Here is a 16918-nt window from a genome sequence, read left to right as displayed (position 1 = left end):
ATTAACTTGCTTTAGTTCAACTATTTTCACTAACAGTGAGAAATAAAGGAATTATGATAGCAAATTTTATTCTCGATTGAATTCTTATGCATAAAAAATACCTCAACTTCCTCTTAAAGCTTTTAAAAACTTATCTTTGAACAAGTTTTAAAGCTGGACCACATAAGGCTGCCACATAATACTTTTCATTAAATCTTTCTGGATCTTAACATGTGAACTGGGCACAATTACACATTTTTATCAAGTTGAGGGTATATAGCAGCTGGTCTGACATCAGCAGCCATAGCAACATGTTAGTTTATTTTAAAGAAGACCTAAGTAAAGTTCTGGTATTAAAATTATGGGTATATTATCGCCAGGAGTAATGTAATGATAATAAAGTTCTTGATAGGACAAGGCTGGGAGTCCCTTAGCTACTGAAGCATTTCTTTATGGATACTCCATTTCTCTTACTCCGCTCCAAAAAGAGATTATCTCTAGCTTTTTCAATTTCAATTACCAACTGACAAACTGGAATAATTGCACTTCAAACAAAAGAAATTAACTAAAGCTCAAGTAAATATTTTCTTAGTTTTTTCTCTATGCTGATAATTGAGTGGATACTAAATGGGGTTTTTATTAAAGACCTATTTATATACAACGGTAAGCAGTAGAAGACAGGCCCTGACTACATGCTGCATAATTTACAGCACATTGAAGGGAAGATTCTGGCTTGCTCACAGTGAAAGTTGTTATGAAGGGTGAAAAACCAGTGATGACATTGTAAGCCAGAAGATAAATGTGGTTTTTAAGAACAAATGATAAGTTAGCACTGGTGATTTTGAATACTCACAAGTGACCAAAAGGTCCACGACATGTGATTTGTCATTTTGCTATAAGGCATGACTTTAAATTGCACTCCTGAGGCTTCGGCTAAGGCAGCTCACTCCGCCTGTGAGAGGGCCTAGTGGTTCCCTCAGAGACTGCAACTCCAGCCAGCTGGCTGGTCTGACTCAATTGAGTATGCAGTAACTTTTGTGAAGTGACAAAACTTTGTTTCTTTGTGAAAAATGGCTCTTTGTGAAAAATTTCTCTGAAGAGAAAGCCCATTGCTAGTGCTGGTGATGGATGTGAGGAGAGAGTGAAGGGGTCAGAGAAGGGGATGGTTATTAGGAACAGAAAAGTGCTGGGTAAATTGGAGTCAAATATTGAATCTGGGAGGGGCTCAGACCTCATAGGAAGGAAAGGATATTTATAGGGAAACAAGAAAAAGTGATTCATGAAAGAGTTCAAGAGTGCTCCAGGTGGCCAAAAAAATGCTCATCAGTGGAGAGAGAAAATGCTCATGAAAGTTTAAAAGGGGGTTAAGGACATTCACAGAAAACACAAGGACGCACTGAGAGAAGGCCAGGACTCTGGATACAGGTTCCTTCCTCCCCAAGGCCTTGGCACTCAGTGGTGCTGGCCCTGCACCTTCTGCCCTCCTGTGTCTCCTCCCAGTTGTGCAATGATAGGCCATAAGATGTGTGTTATCAACCCTTTATTTTTCAGCATTAAGAACTCCCAAACTAAACGTGCTTCTTAAAAGAGACAAACGATATAGATGTAACAAAAATAACTTAAAATTAAAATCTCTCTTTAGAGACGTAAAGGATTTTTCTCAAGGAAGTGTGAGCACTAAGAGTTATAACACATCTATTGAAATCAGGCTGGACATATGAACAGGGCGTGGAAGAAGCTCCTTTTTTCTCTATGGGGATGATTTGGCTCAAAGGAACAGTGTGTTAAGAGCAGGTTCATCTAGGTCATAATTTAAAATAGCATTTTTTCCAGGTACTGTGTGAGGGGCTTTTGTGTAAGCTGCCACAGTGAATCCTCACAGCAACTCTTTAAGGCAAACATTATTGCCCTTGTTCTTCCTCTCTCTCCCTCCCCCCATCTTTTTTTTTTTTTTTAATTTTTTTTTTTAACTTTTATTTATTTATTTTTCCCCCAAAGCCCCAGTAGATAGTTGTATGTCATAGCTGTGCATCCTTCTAGTTGCTGTATGTGGGACGCGGCCTCAGCATGGCCGGAAAAGCAGTGCATCAATGCGCACCCGGGATCCGAACCCAGGCTGCCAGTAGAGGAGCGCACGCACTTAACCGCTAAGCCACGGGGCCGGCCCTCCCTCCCCCCATCTTTGTCTCCCGTGCGCCACCCCCCCACAGCAGGCATATATTAATATGAGTTCAAGATATATTCACCAATCCATATAAGATCTAGTCAAATTTTCCCTCCCTCTCCCCTGACCTGCCATTAGCTGTGAGACTGGCGTGGAGCTTGGCGGTTCATAAGTAGCTGCCTCATCCTCTCATTTCATTTTCACAGCAAACCCATGGTGAGGCTAGCAGGCATTGTCAGCTCCCTTTCCGAGATGGGGCTGAGGAAGAGTTTTCGATTTAGATGAAGGACAGCCCAGGTAACACAGCCAGTGGGCAGCAGATCCAGGGTTTAATCTGAGGTCTACGGAAGGGTCTCTGATCTTTTCTTTACCCCATGCTTGGCTTGAGATGTGGCAATGCCCTGGAGGCAGGCAGGCTCAGCTGCCTAGGGTGCAAAACTTGAAGAGGTGCTCATTCTCAGATTCACGCAAGTGCCAACCCCACATTTGGACGGACCCGAGGGTGAATACCTCCTAAAATTTTGCACCCTACGTGCCTCACTTGCCTTACCCTGCCTTGGAGTGGAAATGGCCTTGGGACACTGGCTCTGCCTTGGGTTGAGCATTTATACAGATCTGAGAGGGAAAAGATACAAACCACTCATGTGATTTCTTTTTTTTACTTAGAACATAGTAGTCTGGGTGAATTAGCAGATATCAGTCTCAAAAATCAGAAAGGCAGAATTAAAACTTTTTTTATTTCTCAAGAAATGAACTTTTGGGAAATAGAGACACCAATCTATCAAGTAGTGTTGTATAACTGAAATTGCTAGCTTTTCTGAAAATTTACCTTCCCTGATCAATGTTTAATTAATGAGCCTGCCTCCTGCTGAAAAGGCATGGTCACAAAGGATAGACTGCAGGAGTACCCCAATATGCCAAGAAAGAGGGACAAGAACTCATTTGTTCATCATTTTAAATGTCAGATTTTTATAAATCAAAAGAAGTAACACTTTATAAACGTTGTAGTTACTCTCTCTTTACAGCTCTCCTCGTCACCAGAACATACCTATGAGCTCCTTGTTGCGAACATCTAGTGCCATATTCCTCAAGGCAGTTGCCACAGAAGAAACAACTCTATCGTTATCCATTCTCAGAAGCTCGACAAGGATGGGGAGCCCCTTCTCTTTGCGGACGGCTGCCCGGATGTACGCTGCAAACTGGTGAGCAAAACAAGGCAGTAAGTAATAAAAAACAGGGTTCAACTCTCAGATGTTACCGTAGCCTGAAAAACATGTTTCCAAAAGATGAACTAATAGATTAAATGTTTTCTTTCCAATTGCAGATTAAATCTGTGGTGTCAGTAAAGAGAAAACCATAGTTGGGGATAAAGATGGGCTAGGATGACTGGTTTAAAAAGAAATCCCAAAGCCTAAGAATCTCAAACCACCATCTGCCAGATATTTTTGTGCAGAAAAGAGAAGACAGTGATTACTTTCTACCTCACATACATAAACACGATTAAGGAAGGATCTAGGGTCTTCTTTGCAGTTGGCCCCATGCCAGGTCCAGAGGCTATAAATAGGATGGCAGAGATGTAACTGATCAGTGCACATTAAAGGAGAACCTGTCTCCATCAAGTCATTTTTTTTCCTATATTTATTTTTTTCCCTCAATTCTCTGCAACAATATTTAGAGTTCAGTAACCTTTCAATGAGATTGCTTGGAAAAATCCCTTGCCTCAGAAGAAAAGGAATTCTCCAGAAACACCAAGCATCATAATTCATACACACTGGTGAAAAAGTAAGTATACTTGTGTGCAGAACGCTTTCTTATTTAAGATCAGTGAGCTGCTGCTGCTGCTGCTTTTTTAATCCGCAGTCAAGAAATTCTTTTGTGATTATGAGGCAAGTCTCGACCGTGAATCAGTTTATGCTCCATGTGAATTGGAAATGAACGCTAAAGTCATCAGGGAAACAACCAAAAAAAAAAGTTACATTTGAAAAATGGGTCTTAAATCTTGTTTTGAGCTTTCATTGACATTTTTACCAGTGCAAATTGTCTTTCAAAATTTAGGGTAAGTGAAAAAATGTTGCACATAAAACATCTAATACTTTCCTGCTGTGTTGAAGACATGAAGACAAAGATCTGCCAGCCCTTTGTATTATTTTGAACATTAAAATACGTGATTGACCACTCAGTTTGTTGAATACAGACAGAACAGATTATTTTAGTAATACAAATAAGAGGAAAAGATGTATTTCAAAGGTTTTATTAACATTCTTCATATGAAACAAATAACTTCCTATTTTCCAAATCAAATGAAATCTGCAGGGGGAAACAGAATACATGACCTGCTATAGGCTGAAGCACTCAGGCAGCTTTACCAAGTTCTCTCTCTGAAACCTATGAACCAACCTGTCTCACTTAGAGACCAACCAGCTCGGCCCAGCCCTGAGCACCTCCCTTCTGAGCACTACAGTGATCACTGCTCCCAAAATAGCTCCCGTCTTGATAACATCTGTGGCTATGATTATCTTGTTTTCCTAATGAGAGTCCAATATTTTGATTTACTCTTTTAGATACTTTTGAAATCACTTCAATATAATGTTTATATTTTAAAAGAGCTTACCATCTAACTTTCATTCACTAAATAATCCCAGAAATGAAATTCTACACAACTCAAATCCCACCTCTTTTAATTATTGTCTTTTCTATTATCATCAATTGATCCCCAGGTCACAAGAAGCTGGAGATGAACACCGGGTCACCAACATAAATATTTACATGAATACTTATGTGCCGGGCACTGTCCTAGATCCTCCACATTTATTATCTCATTTAATCTCACAACCACCTCATGAGGCAGGCATTATCTCCATTTTACAGATGAACAAACTGAGGACTGAGAGAGAGATCTGAAGCCCTAGCTAGTAAATGGAGGGGCCAGGATTCAAAGCCAAGGGGTCTGGCTCCAGAGCCAGCACTTAGATGCTAAGCTATTAGCACTTTAATTAAAAATAACAATAATAAAATAACCACATTAGGTTAGCACTAGGCCATAATTATCTGCTTATATTCATCATAGCAGCTGGCTGCATGAAACAAACCATACCTAGGCTTGCTTTTCACTGTCATGGATAATATAGTGGCCAAAAGATTTTGGGAGATGGTGGTGGAAGAAGTAGCCACAAACAAGCATTATGATAACTCTACTACAACACACTCGTCAGGAAATTTCTAGAGGTTGAAATGTTTCAGACAAGGCTTGTCTGGGAAGTTGCTAGATGATGTTTAAAGTTTTGAGAACTTGCTTATATAGTCATGCACTGCATAAGGATGTTTTGGTCAACGATGGACCACATATATGACGGTGGTCCCATAAGATTAGTACCATATAGCCCAGGTGTATAGTAGGCTATACCATCTAGGTTTGTGTGAGTACACTCTGTGATGTTTACCCAATGATGAAATTGCCTAATGACACACTTCTCAGAACATATCCCTGTTGTTAAGTAACGCAAGACTCTAGTGGTAACAGTAGGAAACTACCTTCAATTTTCATAAAGATGTCACACACTTACAAGAGCATATGGAAACTTTCACCATATGTATGTTCTCTAAGCACCCGAGAGAGGAATGGTGGCCCCCTCTCCTTCCCTCACTGCTGCCCAACCTCAGCTCTAGTTCAGGCCCTTGGCATCCCTCACCTGGCTCCCAATGGAATCCCAGCCTCTACTTTCCTCTTCTTTTAATTCACCTTCTGCACTGCCACAAAAGGGATCCAACAGTGTCCATGTCGGCCTGTCTGTGTCGCTTTTCAGTGGCCCCTCTGGTCTATAGGCCAGGTCTCAGCTCCTAAAGCTTGGCCATCAGGCCTGTTCACGATACCCAGCTCCAATATGGGTCTCTCCTTGCCCTGCCCTCAATGCCTCAGCAACCAGCCTATAGTCTCTGCCCACACTTTCCTCACTTTAAGGCCTTGCTTGCCCCTTTATCTGGATTGCTCCTTTTATGCCTCCAACTTCAGACTCTGCTGGCTTAATTCTGCTCATTCTTAAAAGATTCCAATTGGGCAGCACCGCCCCACTAGGAAACCTTCTCTACCTCCTGGTTCCCCTCTTTCCTTGTCTTTCCCTCATCTGCCAGGCTGGGTTAGACATCCTCTTTGAAGACACCACAGCACACATATCCTGTGGAGTCTACACTGTACTGACTTGATCTGTTCGTTTTTCTCAGTAGCCTTCAGTTTCTCACAAGGAAGGGCTATGTTATATTCATCTTTGGATCCCCAGAGCCAACTTCCTCCCACCGTTTCCCAAACTCTAAACAACCGTGTCCCTTTCACCATCATTGCTGATCTGACTGCACAGACGGGAAGAAGTGTGGACAAGTGGAAGGCATCCTACCTTCCAGTTTCCAGCAGAGAGGTTCTGGAGAGATCCAGCAGAGCCTTCCAAGGTGGCTGGGTTGGAACTTTCTGCTAGAAGAGTCAGATATGGTTTTACCACTGACGGATGCCACAGCATCTCAACCCCTTTGGGGGACTTCGACAGTCCTGGGATAGGACCAACTCCATCCCACTGAAAGAGAAAGAGCACACCTTAAATGTAAGCAAAATGAACACATTCTCCAACACTTGAAAACATTCCTCTGCTGGACTCAGCTATAGCTATGTAGAATCACTGTATCATGAAAAATTTTTTTCTTGCCAAATATGTGATTTCTTACTCCCAGAAAAATGAAACTTTAGAGTTTCATGTCAAATAAAATGCTAACTTGATCCTCTTGTGGCGTTCTCTTTTTCTTTTTCTTCTTCTTCCCCCAGCAGCTTGGCTCTGAGTCTTTGCTGGGAGACTCTTTTCCTAGTAAGTCATCCAATTCGTTCAGCCCCAGCAGCCGGGCCTGAGGGACCTCCAGTTCCAGCCGATAGGACAGGTTCCTCAGGGTGCACACGCAGTTCTCCACGGTCTGAAACCCAACGTGGCATGTAATTAAAACCATCGTAGCAGATTAGTGCAGAATGCTTCTGTAATGAACCCTAGTGATATTAAATAAATGTAGAATATGAAAGAACTGCTTTTTACTTATGGGAACTTGAACCAATCTAAAGAGAGAATGATGATTCCAGAATTTTTGTGGGATACAGAGTGCAGAGCCATCCTCAGTACATCTGAGGATCTGATTTCATGCTGAGTAAAATGCACCAGGCTCTGGAAGAGACAATGCCCAGTGTTTCTCCTTCAGGGCTGCTGCAGTGGCAGAAATGCACCCAGGTTGCCAGAACCTCATTCCTTCTCACCACTGGAAATCCTCATCATGACAACAGGTGCCACCAACCCCCTTCCTGGGTACAGGCCCTCCCCCCAAATGCCATCCTTGTCTCCTCCTTCCATCTCCCAACTCTCCCCTCCCTCTGTGGAAAGTTTCATGATCTCTTGCTCCGTTGACATTTTGCCTTCTCTACATGGTCTTTGCTCCTTCAAGTCCACATCACACCTCTAATTGGGAGGCCAATTGTCACTTCAACTGAGAGTGTCTAGAACCAAGGTCAGCTTTTGCCCAGTGAGCCCCTCTTCCAACTTGCTTACTCCTCTCAATTTCCTCTGGAGATCTTTCGGTCCAGCGAGGTTCAAATAAAACTCAACCATCACTTTGATCTCCTCCTCCGCCTTCTCCCCGAGCCTACAACTCATCATTCTTCTTTTTCTCTCTCAGACCCAAACTTATGATCCAAGGCCTCCTTATGGCCTCTCCTCGTCCAGCCCATGCTGAACACCCTGGAACTCCTGACACTTTCAGTCCCTCATTCCTGTTTCTTCCCACCTTCCTAACCCCTGCTCCTGAGGCAGATTCCAGATGGCTGTCACAGCTGAAAAATGATGTGTAGAGTGCCCTGTGCTACGGTAGGCTGGAGAAAAAGGAGAGGAGGATCAGGCCTTCACGCTGGGAATGGACTGACCAGCAGGGCAACAGAGGGAGGGGTGAAGGCCAAGACTAGCGATATAGAGGGGCATCCAAAGTTGGTGGTGGGGTGAGGGCTGTGGGCTGCACTGGGGCAAGAAGGGGAGAGAGGTTGGGGGATTATAGTGCCTTGACCAAGAACTTCTATTCAGTAGATACTCAAATACAGATGGAGCTGATTCTAGCAGCAGGGGACACAGAATTGGAGAGAACAGCAGCAGGGGCAATCACCTTGACAGTGAGCCCAGGAGAACCACAGAGAAAGTCAGTACCCCGCACCTGACGCTAGGTCCTTTACCACATGGAGCCACTCAGTTTTCGTGGCTCTAAGGCTATTTTCCTAAGTTGTCATGTCCCTGTTAACTTGTGATTTTTAGAGAGACTCTCCCTTTAATCTGGAGTGTAGCCTAATGACAAGGAGGCTCAAGAATTCCAGAATCAATGGCATGCAAATAGCAGTGTTAGGCAGCTGCTGTCACCTGCCACCGCGCCCCTGACACGGCCAGGCGGGCACTGACCTTGCTATCGTAATCGGATGTGTTCACGCACGTGTGGATCACGTACAGCAGCGAGTCCACCAGCCCCTCACATGATCGCATTTGCTTCCGCGCCTCCTCCCCTGCAGAGCTGAGGTTCCTAAATGGGCAGAGACATGTGGGAGCTGCTGAGATGAACAACTTCCTTGTTAGCCATGGAGCCTTACCTTAATCATCTGAGAGGATGGACAACAGATAGCAGCCACGTAGATCTGGTTTGAGGAGGCATTTTGAGCTTGCATTTTAACACCGCAGGAGCTCACAATTATAGCTAGCTCCCCATTACCTGCATAAATAGAAGGCAGCAGGGGCATTTGAATTTTGTATCTCTCTTGTGACATGCCACTTTCTAAACTCCTAATATAATTACTTTGGGGCCTATCCTCCTCACTTTCCTCATATGTAAAAAGAAGAGAATAATAGTAACTACTTTATAGAGTTGTTGCGAGGAAGAGATGAGTTGCTACACATAAAGCAATAAAAGTGCCCACCATATAAAAGGATGTTTGTCAGCTGTGGCTATTATTTTTAGACATGCTCCGCCTCTCTTGTTAGTCCATAAGGTCCTTGCAGCCCCTTGTGCCTATTATCATGTTTTGCATGTAGTAGGTGGTTACAAATGCTTCTTGAATGAACAGAGGAAACATATTTCTTGTATAAACATTTCAAGTTAAATATGAACATCTGTTTATGTGACAATTTTTCTCATTTTTTCAATTATAAAAAACTGAAAATTGTTTTAGGTCTTATCCACATTGAAATTTTTATATCAATTCACCTTCATGAATTGATACCAAATTATAAGGATCTATTTTATGCCCCATTAACAAGGGTTCTAGGCTAACTCTGAGATTTTGCAAAACTTAGACTAGATAAGGGGAATTTGGAACCACTTTTCTTTTCACCTTTGTTTTTCTGGGGCCAGAGGGACACTGTCACCTGTGGTCCCTCTTCTGCTCTTATCTCTTGTCACCTCTCAGCAGCACTCAACAGCTTACCTCTTCTGTTCCTCTGTGAGCTCCTGGGACCCCACACTCCTCTGGTTTTCCTCCCATCTTGCTGCCTTTCCCTCTCAGCCTCTTCTGCCTGTGGGTCCCTCTGGAGTGCCCAGGGCTACTGTGGTTCCTTCTTGGCCTCCTTCTGCTTTCTGGCTTTAATATAACCTATGCACCCACAACTCCCAAATGTCTATCTTTAGCCTAACCCTTCTCGAGAACTTCAGACTCATTTATCTAACTGCTTTCCTGACATTACCACATGGATAGCTAATTAAACATCTGAAAACGGACATGGCCAAAATTCTCAACTGCTCACCCCTCCCCCTTTTCTTCTCCTCTCTGCCTGATCTCATCAGTAGCACTTTCATGCTCCCAGTAGATCCAGCCAAAGATCTAGGTGTTATCCTTATTTCTTCCCTTTTCCTCGACGCTTATATTTAATCTATTAGCAAACCTTGTCAACTCCCCCTCCACAAAATACTCCCAATCCACCTACCTCTCTGCAGCACCTGATCTAGGCCCCTCTCATCATTTGCCTGGATCTCCGCAACAGCCTTGTCTTCCTGCCTCCACTGTTGCCCATACTTAAGTCTTCCACATGGCAGCCAGAAACCAGTCCCACCACTCCTGTGATTAAAACTCTCTGGCAGGGCCGGCCCCGTGGCTTAGCGGTTAAGTGCGCACACTCCGCTGCTGGTGGCCTGGGTTCGGATCCCGGGCGTGCACTGACGCACGGCTTCTCCGGCCATGCTGAGGCCAAGTCCCACATACAGCAACGAGAAGGATGTGCAACTATGACATACAACTATCTATTGGGGTTTTGGGGGGAAAAATAAATAAATAAAGTTAAAAAAAAAAAAAAAACTCTCTGGTAGTTTCCTATGGCACTTGGAATATAGTGCAAACTCCTTCCTCTGATTTAAAAAATCCTACATAATCAAGTGCCTTTCTGCGCCCTGCCCACTACGCTCCAGCCGCAAGCTCATTCCTGTCCCAGAGCATCCACACTACCTGTTCTCTTTGCCTAGAATGCACGTTCTCCTCACCTCCTATCCTCAAATGAGTAGCTCCTCGTGGGATTTCAGAGCTAGGCCTAAATTTCACCTCCTATGAAACACGACCTGAATAACTCTTATATCACTCATTTTTTTCTATGGTACTTATTGTTATTTTCTTGTTTATTTATTTTTTTGTCTTCCTCAATAGAATGTGGTTTTATGAGAGCAGAGACCTAGTCTGTTTTGCTCATCATTGACTTCACACAGAAGGCTTTCATCAAATGTTTATAGCCCTGAACCACTGGGGGAGTCTGAGTGTGTGTCCTGACTCTGGTCTTTCCCGGAAGCCTGGTAGGCTGCCTGCAGTGGTCACAGCCTCCCTGGATCCAGGTGTGGGGAGAGGATGAGATGCTGCTCTCAAGAATCATCAGTAGGCCATATGACCTGCCCTGTGACACAGGCATCTGAGAGAGCTGGCCTGTTTTCCAGGATCCTGATTCTCTCTCATCCCCTTCTCCAACTCCCTCTCCCCACCTGCTTTCTAATCAAGGGGCTGACAGTCACTTGCCACGAAAGTGGAAGAAGCAGCCCAAGCCCCCTCTCTACCCTTCTCTAGCTCTCTGTTATAGAGATGCTTAGACGTCTTGGCTTAAACATGAAATACTGCTCACTGTGTGTCAGACACTACACTAAGCACTTTATACAAGCTGACTCTTCACAACTCTGAGATGGTATTATTATCCCTATTCTAAAGATGAGGAAACTGAGCTCAGAGTGGCACAAAAGCCAGGCTGAGGCCAGAGCCCGCTCTCATTGTCACCATGCCTCTCTGTCCCAAGGCTTCTGTTTCAAGTTCCCAGGACACCGTAAGGCTGGAAAACTGGGCAGAAATTGAGGTGATGAGTGTTAAGGGAAATAATGAGCAATACTGTGTACACTTAAAGGAGGCTTCATGGATTTTAAATTCTAAAGATAATGACTGAAAATAGTATTCGGGCTCATTTTCATTTATTTATAAAACTCAAACCCAATGATTGTTTCAACCACACACTTTTTTGTACCCTTTTAAAAGCAAAAAGGTTTTAACCATTATGTTTTGAGTTTAAACAAAAACCAGGCTGCAAACACATTAGCAATTAGAATGTGATAACCAGAAAAATGCTCTTAAAGTGGAAAACACTGGAATTTGGCAGCAATTTCAGACTGAAGGGGACTTTTTGACTAATTCACAGAAGAGTCGTTGATAAGATAATGTCTTTTTTAGGCCAATACTCTGCACTCATGATGTCTTCCTTGCAAGATAACAAAGTCCAATGGCCTGAATTTTGAAACAAACTTGGAAACTTAGATAGACATTAATAAAACGAAGTAAACCCTTCTAAAATCAATTTACCTATGACACATATTATTCAATCACAGAATTAATTGGAAAGAATAAAAAATTTACCTTAGACAACCTGTTGTATTACGCAGAACGAGGGAAGTCTGAAATTTAATTTTATGATCATCATCAAAAGAAGAGTTATTCCATCCAGAATGTGGAACGATCACAGTGTTTGTTAAGGTCGAGAGAGCATCTCGAATGATTGTCATCTTTACAGCATCACATGAGGATAAATTCCAAAGAACTCCTAAAAAATGAGATTTTAAAAATCAAATAGTCAATTAGAGATCCTGCAGTTTTAGGAATAAAATAAACATGTCAGCTTTAATTGATGTGAACCCAGTCTGTTCCAAACCTAATCTATGGCTTATTTGCAACCAGGCTGGAGATAGACCCGTAATAAATGTTGAGTGAACACATGTGAGCTTCTGGCAGTATATTACAAAGTCATAATATTCCTTCTCTTAAGTTTTAGAGCCTATGTATTTACCCTGAAAGATGATTGTGGCTTTTGCAAAGCAAATTAGAATTACTCTGTGAGGGGGAGGGGCACAATCCAACCATGGGTCATAACTGTTGTTCACTGCATCGTCCCTTACGTTCAATGTTCTGTGTGGCACACCATTTTTAGAATTTAGTTCTTGGAAAAAGTTTCTCTTTCACGAAAGACAGACATGTTTCCCTTCATCATGCTTCCTTTTCTTACTTTTGCTACTGGGAAGCTCAAGCTTAAATATAATGTGTGCAGTAACTTTACTGGCACAGAGGGTGGTTACATTTGCTTCATCTTCCTTTTTTAGATAAGGCTTAAACATTTCTATTTCCACTTTAAGAGTTTTATTACCACGTGTTTTAGAAGTGCAAGTTACTGCCATTTCTTTTTGGATATAGGCGAGCTAACAATAAATTAGAAGTCACCTGTACTGTAATTCATATCAAGACTACTAGGGCAACAGACCTTAAAAGTAGCTTATTAGAGTGTTATCTATATTGAAAGCATATTAGAGGGCCTTCATTTCTGTGAGATACTTCTTCATCAACTAAGAGATAGGTTAAATTACTATTATAGCACACATTTTCTAATAATTACTCTCTTAGAAATTAGAGAAAATTCAGGATTATATCTACTCTAATATCATTTTCACATCAATGCATTTTCCTAAGTAAGAGGGAAGGAGGTGGAGGAGAAATGGTGCAGCTGGTTTTCTCTGCACTGAAGTCCCTTGGAGCCCTATACTCTTGATGTATCCTTGGCAGGTTGCTCAAGGATCTGTACAGTGCTCTTTGAACTACCAACCCACAGAAATGCCTGTGGCCCTGTGGAGGGGAAGGCGTTGCAAAATCTGCCTGTGTCCCTGGGAACATGTCAGGCTTGTGAACATGATGAATCCAGAATGTCAGGCCAGGGACAAGACTGAGAACTGCTCCTCCAGAGAACTGTATGGTGACCCAAAGAGCCAGCCTGGAAATAGTCTGCTCAGCCTTCTTGGGGCCTGGGGAAACTGCAGGGCCCTTTACCAAGGAGGGAGGTATGAGAGCTGACAGGAACGTTTTTCTTTTTGGAGGAAGGAGAGGTACAAGCAAAGGCCTAGAACTGAAGACAGGAAACAGTACTCTGACTATAAACCGACAGGACCATCCCCCTTCCCTGGCATGTCTGCCCTGACCTGTCTGCGTGCTGCAGAGGAAATGCTCAATGGTGGGTAATGCCTGGGCTCCGTCCCAGGAAAACGCTCTAGGTCCTGTGTTCTGCTCTGCACCTGTACCTGCTCCTCTCCTCCTTCACTTGGCTTTGACTTCTGGACCTTGCTGACTGGGTTTCCCTTGTTCCCCAAAGACTTTCATCTTTCTCTGCTCCTACCCTCTGGGTGGGATGGCCCACCATAACCACAGCCTTTCAGGACCTCAGCCTCAGTGGTGGCCCATTTAGTTAGGCCCAGACTGGAGGGGGATTTAGACAGTTCAGAATCAGCAAAAGTAAAGACCTTGCTCTGTCTCTGAAAGCTTGTTCTGTCCACCATGACAGACCTTTGCTTACATAATTATTATCCGGCACAGAACAGATGGGTCCTGGTAAGAGGGCTGCACACATTGCAGGTGCTTACGAAATGGATTTAAATCCCACCAGCAGAGCTATTTCTCCATGGATTCTGATAAAACTGGCTAGGTGTTCCACATAAAATGTTTTTAAACTGTGCTCCCTGGATTCTGGGGGTTTCGCTGGACTCACAGGGGCCGCCACGTGGGGCCTGGGGGGAGGAGAACTGGCAGCTCTAAATCTGCACCCCAGTTCTCCCAGAGCAGCTCCACACTTATCTGTTCTCAATATTGGGCTTCATCGTGTGTTTCTGTTTGAAAAAAGGGCTTTGAAAAGCACTGTCTTAGGAGAAAAGTATCAGAAGACTGATGAGCACGGAAGGTACCTGGAAGCTCAGGATGAGAAACCAGTCTCTGAAGGTCTGTCCCGACCCAAAAAATAGGAGAAGGGAGAGGAGACAGAAGAAATAGCGGGTTGAGGCATAGAAGGGTGGGGTGACAGAGGCTGCTAGGAATGCTAGGGGCTTCAACATTTCCTGCGAGGAGGCCAACCACACTCAACCCAGGGCACCGTGGGGCCTGCCGGGGCATGAGCTAGTGGCAGTGGCAGCATGTGGCCCAGAGGCCACTGACATGGAAGGATCATTTCCTAACCTCCCTTGCTGACAATTTTATAACGTGATTCCTAATGCTTTTGGAGCAAATTTTCTTTCTGCCAAAGCCTTTCAAATTCCTCACTCCACAAAATTCAACACATGGGGGAAAGCTGCATTTTCCAATAAGCAACGTTCTACTTCACAGAATAAATACATTGCAGTAAAGTTAACTGTAGGGCAAGGTTTATGGAAAGTAAACCATATCATATTATAGGCTCTAGGTGTAAAATTAGATATATCTCTACAGAAAATTAAACAGTGTGAGTCACAAACTTCAGGTGAAAACATGACTAAGAAGAGGGGTGGTTCTTTAGCACATTGGATCTTGGAGTTGATGCCTAGAAGTTCTCTGGTCGTTGGCAGAAAAGCTTGTTTTTCATGGTTCCTCCTCCACTCCTGGCTACTTCTAAGACCTACTTCTGGCAAGAGGATATTTCCCAGATTTGTGGATTCTCCTGATTTTCCGTGCTGGTACTAGAATTTTGTCCTGCTCTTCCTTCTCCTTACCAGGCACGTAGAATGATCAGTGGAGTTACATGTCATCCTACAGTTTACTCTTAGCCATTACATTTACACGGGATTGGACAGCATGAATGTTCATAAGTTAACAGAAACAACAGTAACATCAGCATTTACTGTGGTTTTCCCCTGTGCCAGGCATTGTCTGCTTCACATATGATACCTTAAAGAGTCAAGCTGCACAAATTTAATTTTAATTTAAATTTCATTAGGCAAATATAATCAGGAACAAATACTGTATGATCAACTATTCTTTTTTTTTTTTGCTGAGAAAGATTCACCCTGAGCTAACATCTGTGCCAATTTTCCTCTATTTTGTAAGTGGGTCACTGCCACAGCACGGCCGTTGACCATGGCGTAGGTCCACGCCTGGGAACTGAACCTGGGCTGCCGAAGCGGAAAGTGCCAAACTTAACCACTAGGCCACGGGGCCGGCCCCATCATCTATTCTATGTCTCGTTACATATACGCAGGGCACATAATAGATGCTCAAAAATATTTTTGATGGATCCAATTTAATAGCCTGGATTGGTTTCCCAATTTCCCTTTTACTTCCTGTCTCTCAGACAACTCATAAGTATTACCTTCCCTTATGCCTTTTCTTAAAACTGAGTATTCAGTAGTGTCCTTGAGGTCTGTAACTGTGCGGAGAAGGCAAGACAATGTTCTGGATCTTTAAGGGAATTTGCCAGCACAGTTTAGCCTGCCTTTCACACGCAGACCAACAGACGGTTGTTGAAGCCACCACCCTAGCTATGGGGTTAGGAGAATCCCGCTGCTGCTCCACCTCTCAGAACCAGAAGTGAAGAGTTACAACAACATGCCAGAACCCCCATCCCTCAAACCGCAACATATCAAGGACCAGTGTTGCCCAGTTATAAAATGGTACATTTTTAAAAATATGTAACCCCTCAGCAGACAAGCTGATTATGCTATCTTTTGGTCAACTGAGATGACTTATTGATCATAAAACCAATCTACTATAGAAATTCAGGCTTTCATTTCTGCAACTTCAAAAAATGTTCAAAATTATTCTTGACCAGACAAAAGGAAAGATTCTTTTTTTGCTAAGTCTGTGGCATTCAAGGGACTCACACAAAGGCAACTTTATCATCCTGCACTACCAGTTACATTATCCCTTTAATTCTACACTTTACCATGTAACACAAAGAGCTACAACATTTGGTGGAGATTTAACTAGCCATTTTGAACATCAAAGCAAGTCTCAAGACATTGGTTTTTCTTCATCACTTTCTATTTCAAAAATAAGATTATGGAAAGCCAAAACAACCGTTCTGATCAACCAATATTGGATCAAGAAGGTTCAGTTAAACTTAAAAGCCTTAGCTATGGAATGATTAATTTGGCTTTTCTACTCAAAGTAAAAAGCACCATTCTTAAGACCACCTAATAATACCTGTGTGCACTCCACCTCACTAAGGTAGTAATAAACAATGTGCTCTCCACTTAGTCTGTCTAGGGCTTCATTTAACGGGTCAGAAAGAACGTTGCTAGAGCAGTAAGTAATGAATAGCAATCACACCAAGTCCCAGAGGCAGTAAGACTGATGAGAAAATAGAGAGCTGGAGGATAAGCAATCTCCATCAACATGATAAACCTCCAGCTCTGACATCCTAATGCAAAACTTGCTTCAAAAATATTTAGCAGCACACTCCATTATCTCCTGGTTTCCAAAGAGAAAGT

General features: G+C 43.0%; 1 protein-coding gene across 11 annotated transcripts in view; it reads right to left on the bottom strand.

The window, feature by feature from the left end:
• Positions 1 to 16918, bottom strand: part of PKP4 (plakophilin 4) — a 241542-nt gene that overhangs the window by 12203 nt on the left and 212421 nt on the right. For all 11 annotated transcript variants that reach the window (XM_087435239.1, XM_087435240.1, XM_087435241.1 and 8 more), the window contains 5 exons: positions 12066 to 12249; positions 8605 to 8722; positions 6902 to 7093; positions 6532 to 6705; positions 3192 to 3342 (listed from right to left, as the gene is read on the bottom strand). In XM_087435239.1, the coding sequence (XP_087291365.1) occupies positions 3192 to 3342; positions 6532 to 6705; positions 6902 to 7093; positions 8605 to 8722; positions 12066 to 12249 (819 nt within the window). The remainder of the gene's footprint in view (positions 1 to 3191; positions 3343 to 6531; positions 6706 to 6901; positions 7094 to 8604; positions 8723 to 12065; positions 12250 to 16918) is intronic.

The sequence above is a fragment of the Ceratotherium simum genome, chromosome 9 (genome assembly GCF_057802395.1).
Source record: "Ceratotherium simum simum isolate JZ-2026a chromosome 9, ASM5780239v1, whole genome shotgun sequence".
Classification (NCBI taxonomy): domain Eukaryota; kingdom Metazoa; phylum Chordata; class Mammalia; order Perissodactyla; family Rhinocerotidae; genus Ceratotherium; species Ceratotherium simum.
Note: the sequence above shows the minus strand (reverse complement) of the source record. Positions and strands in the feature narration are given on the sequence as shown.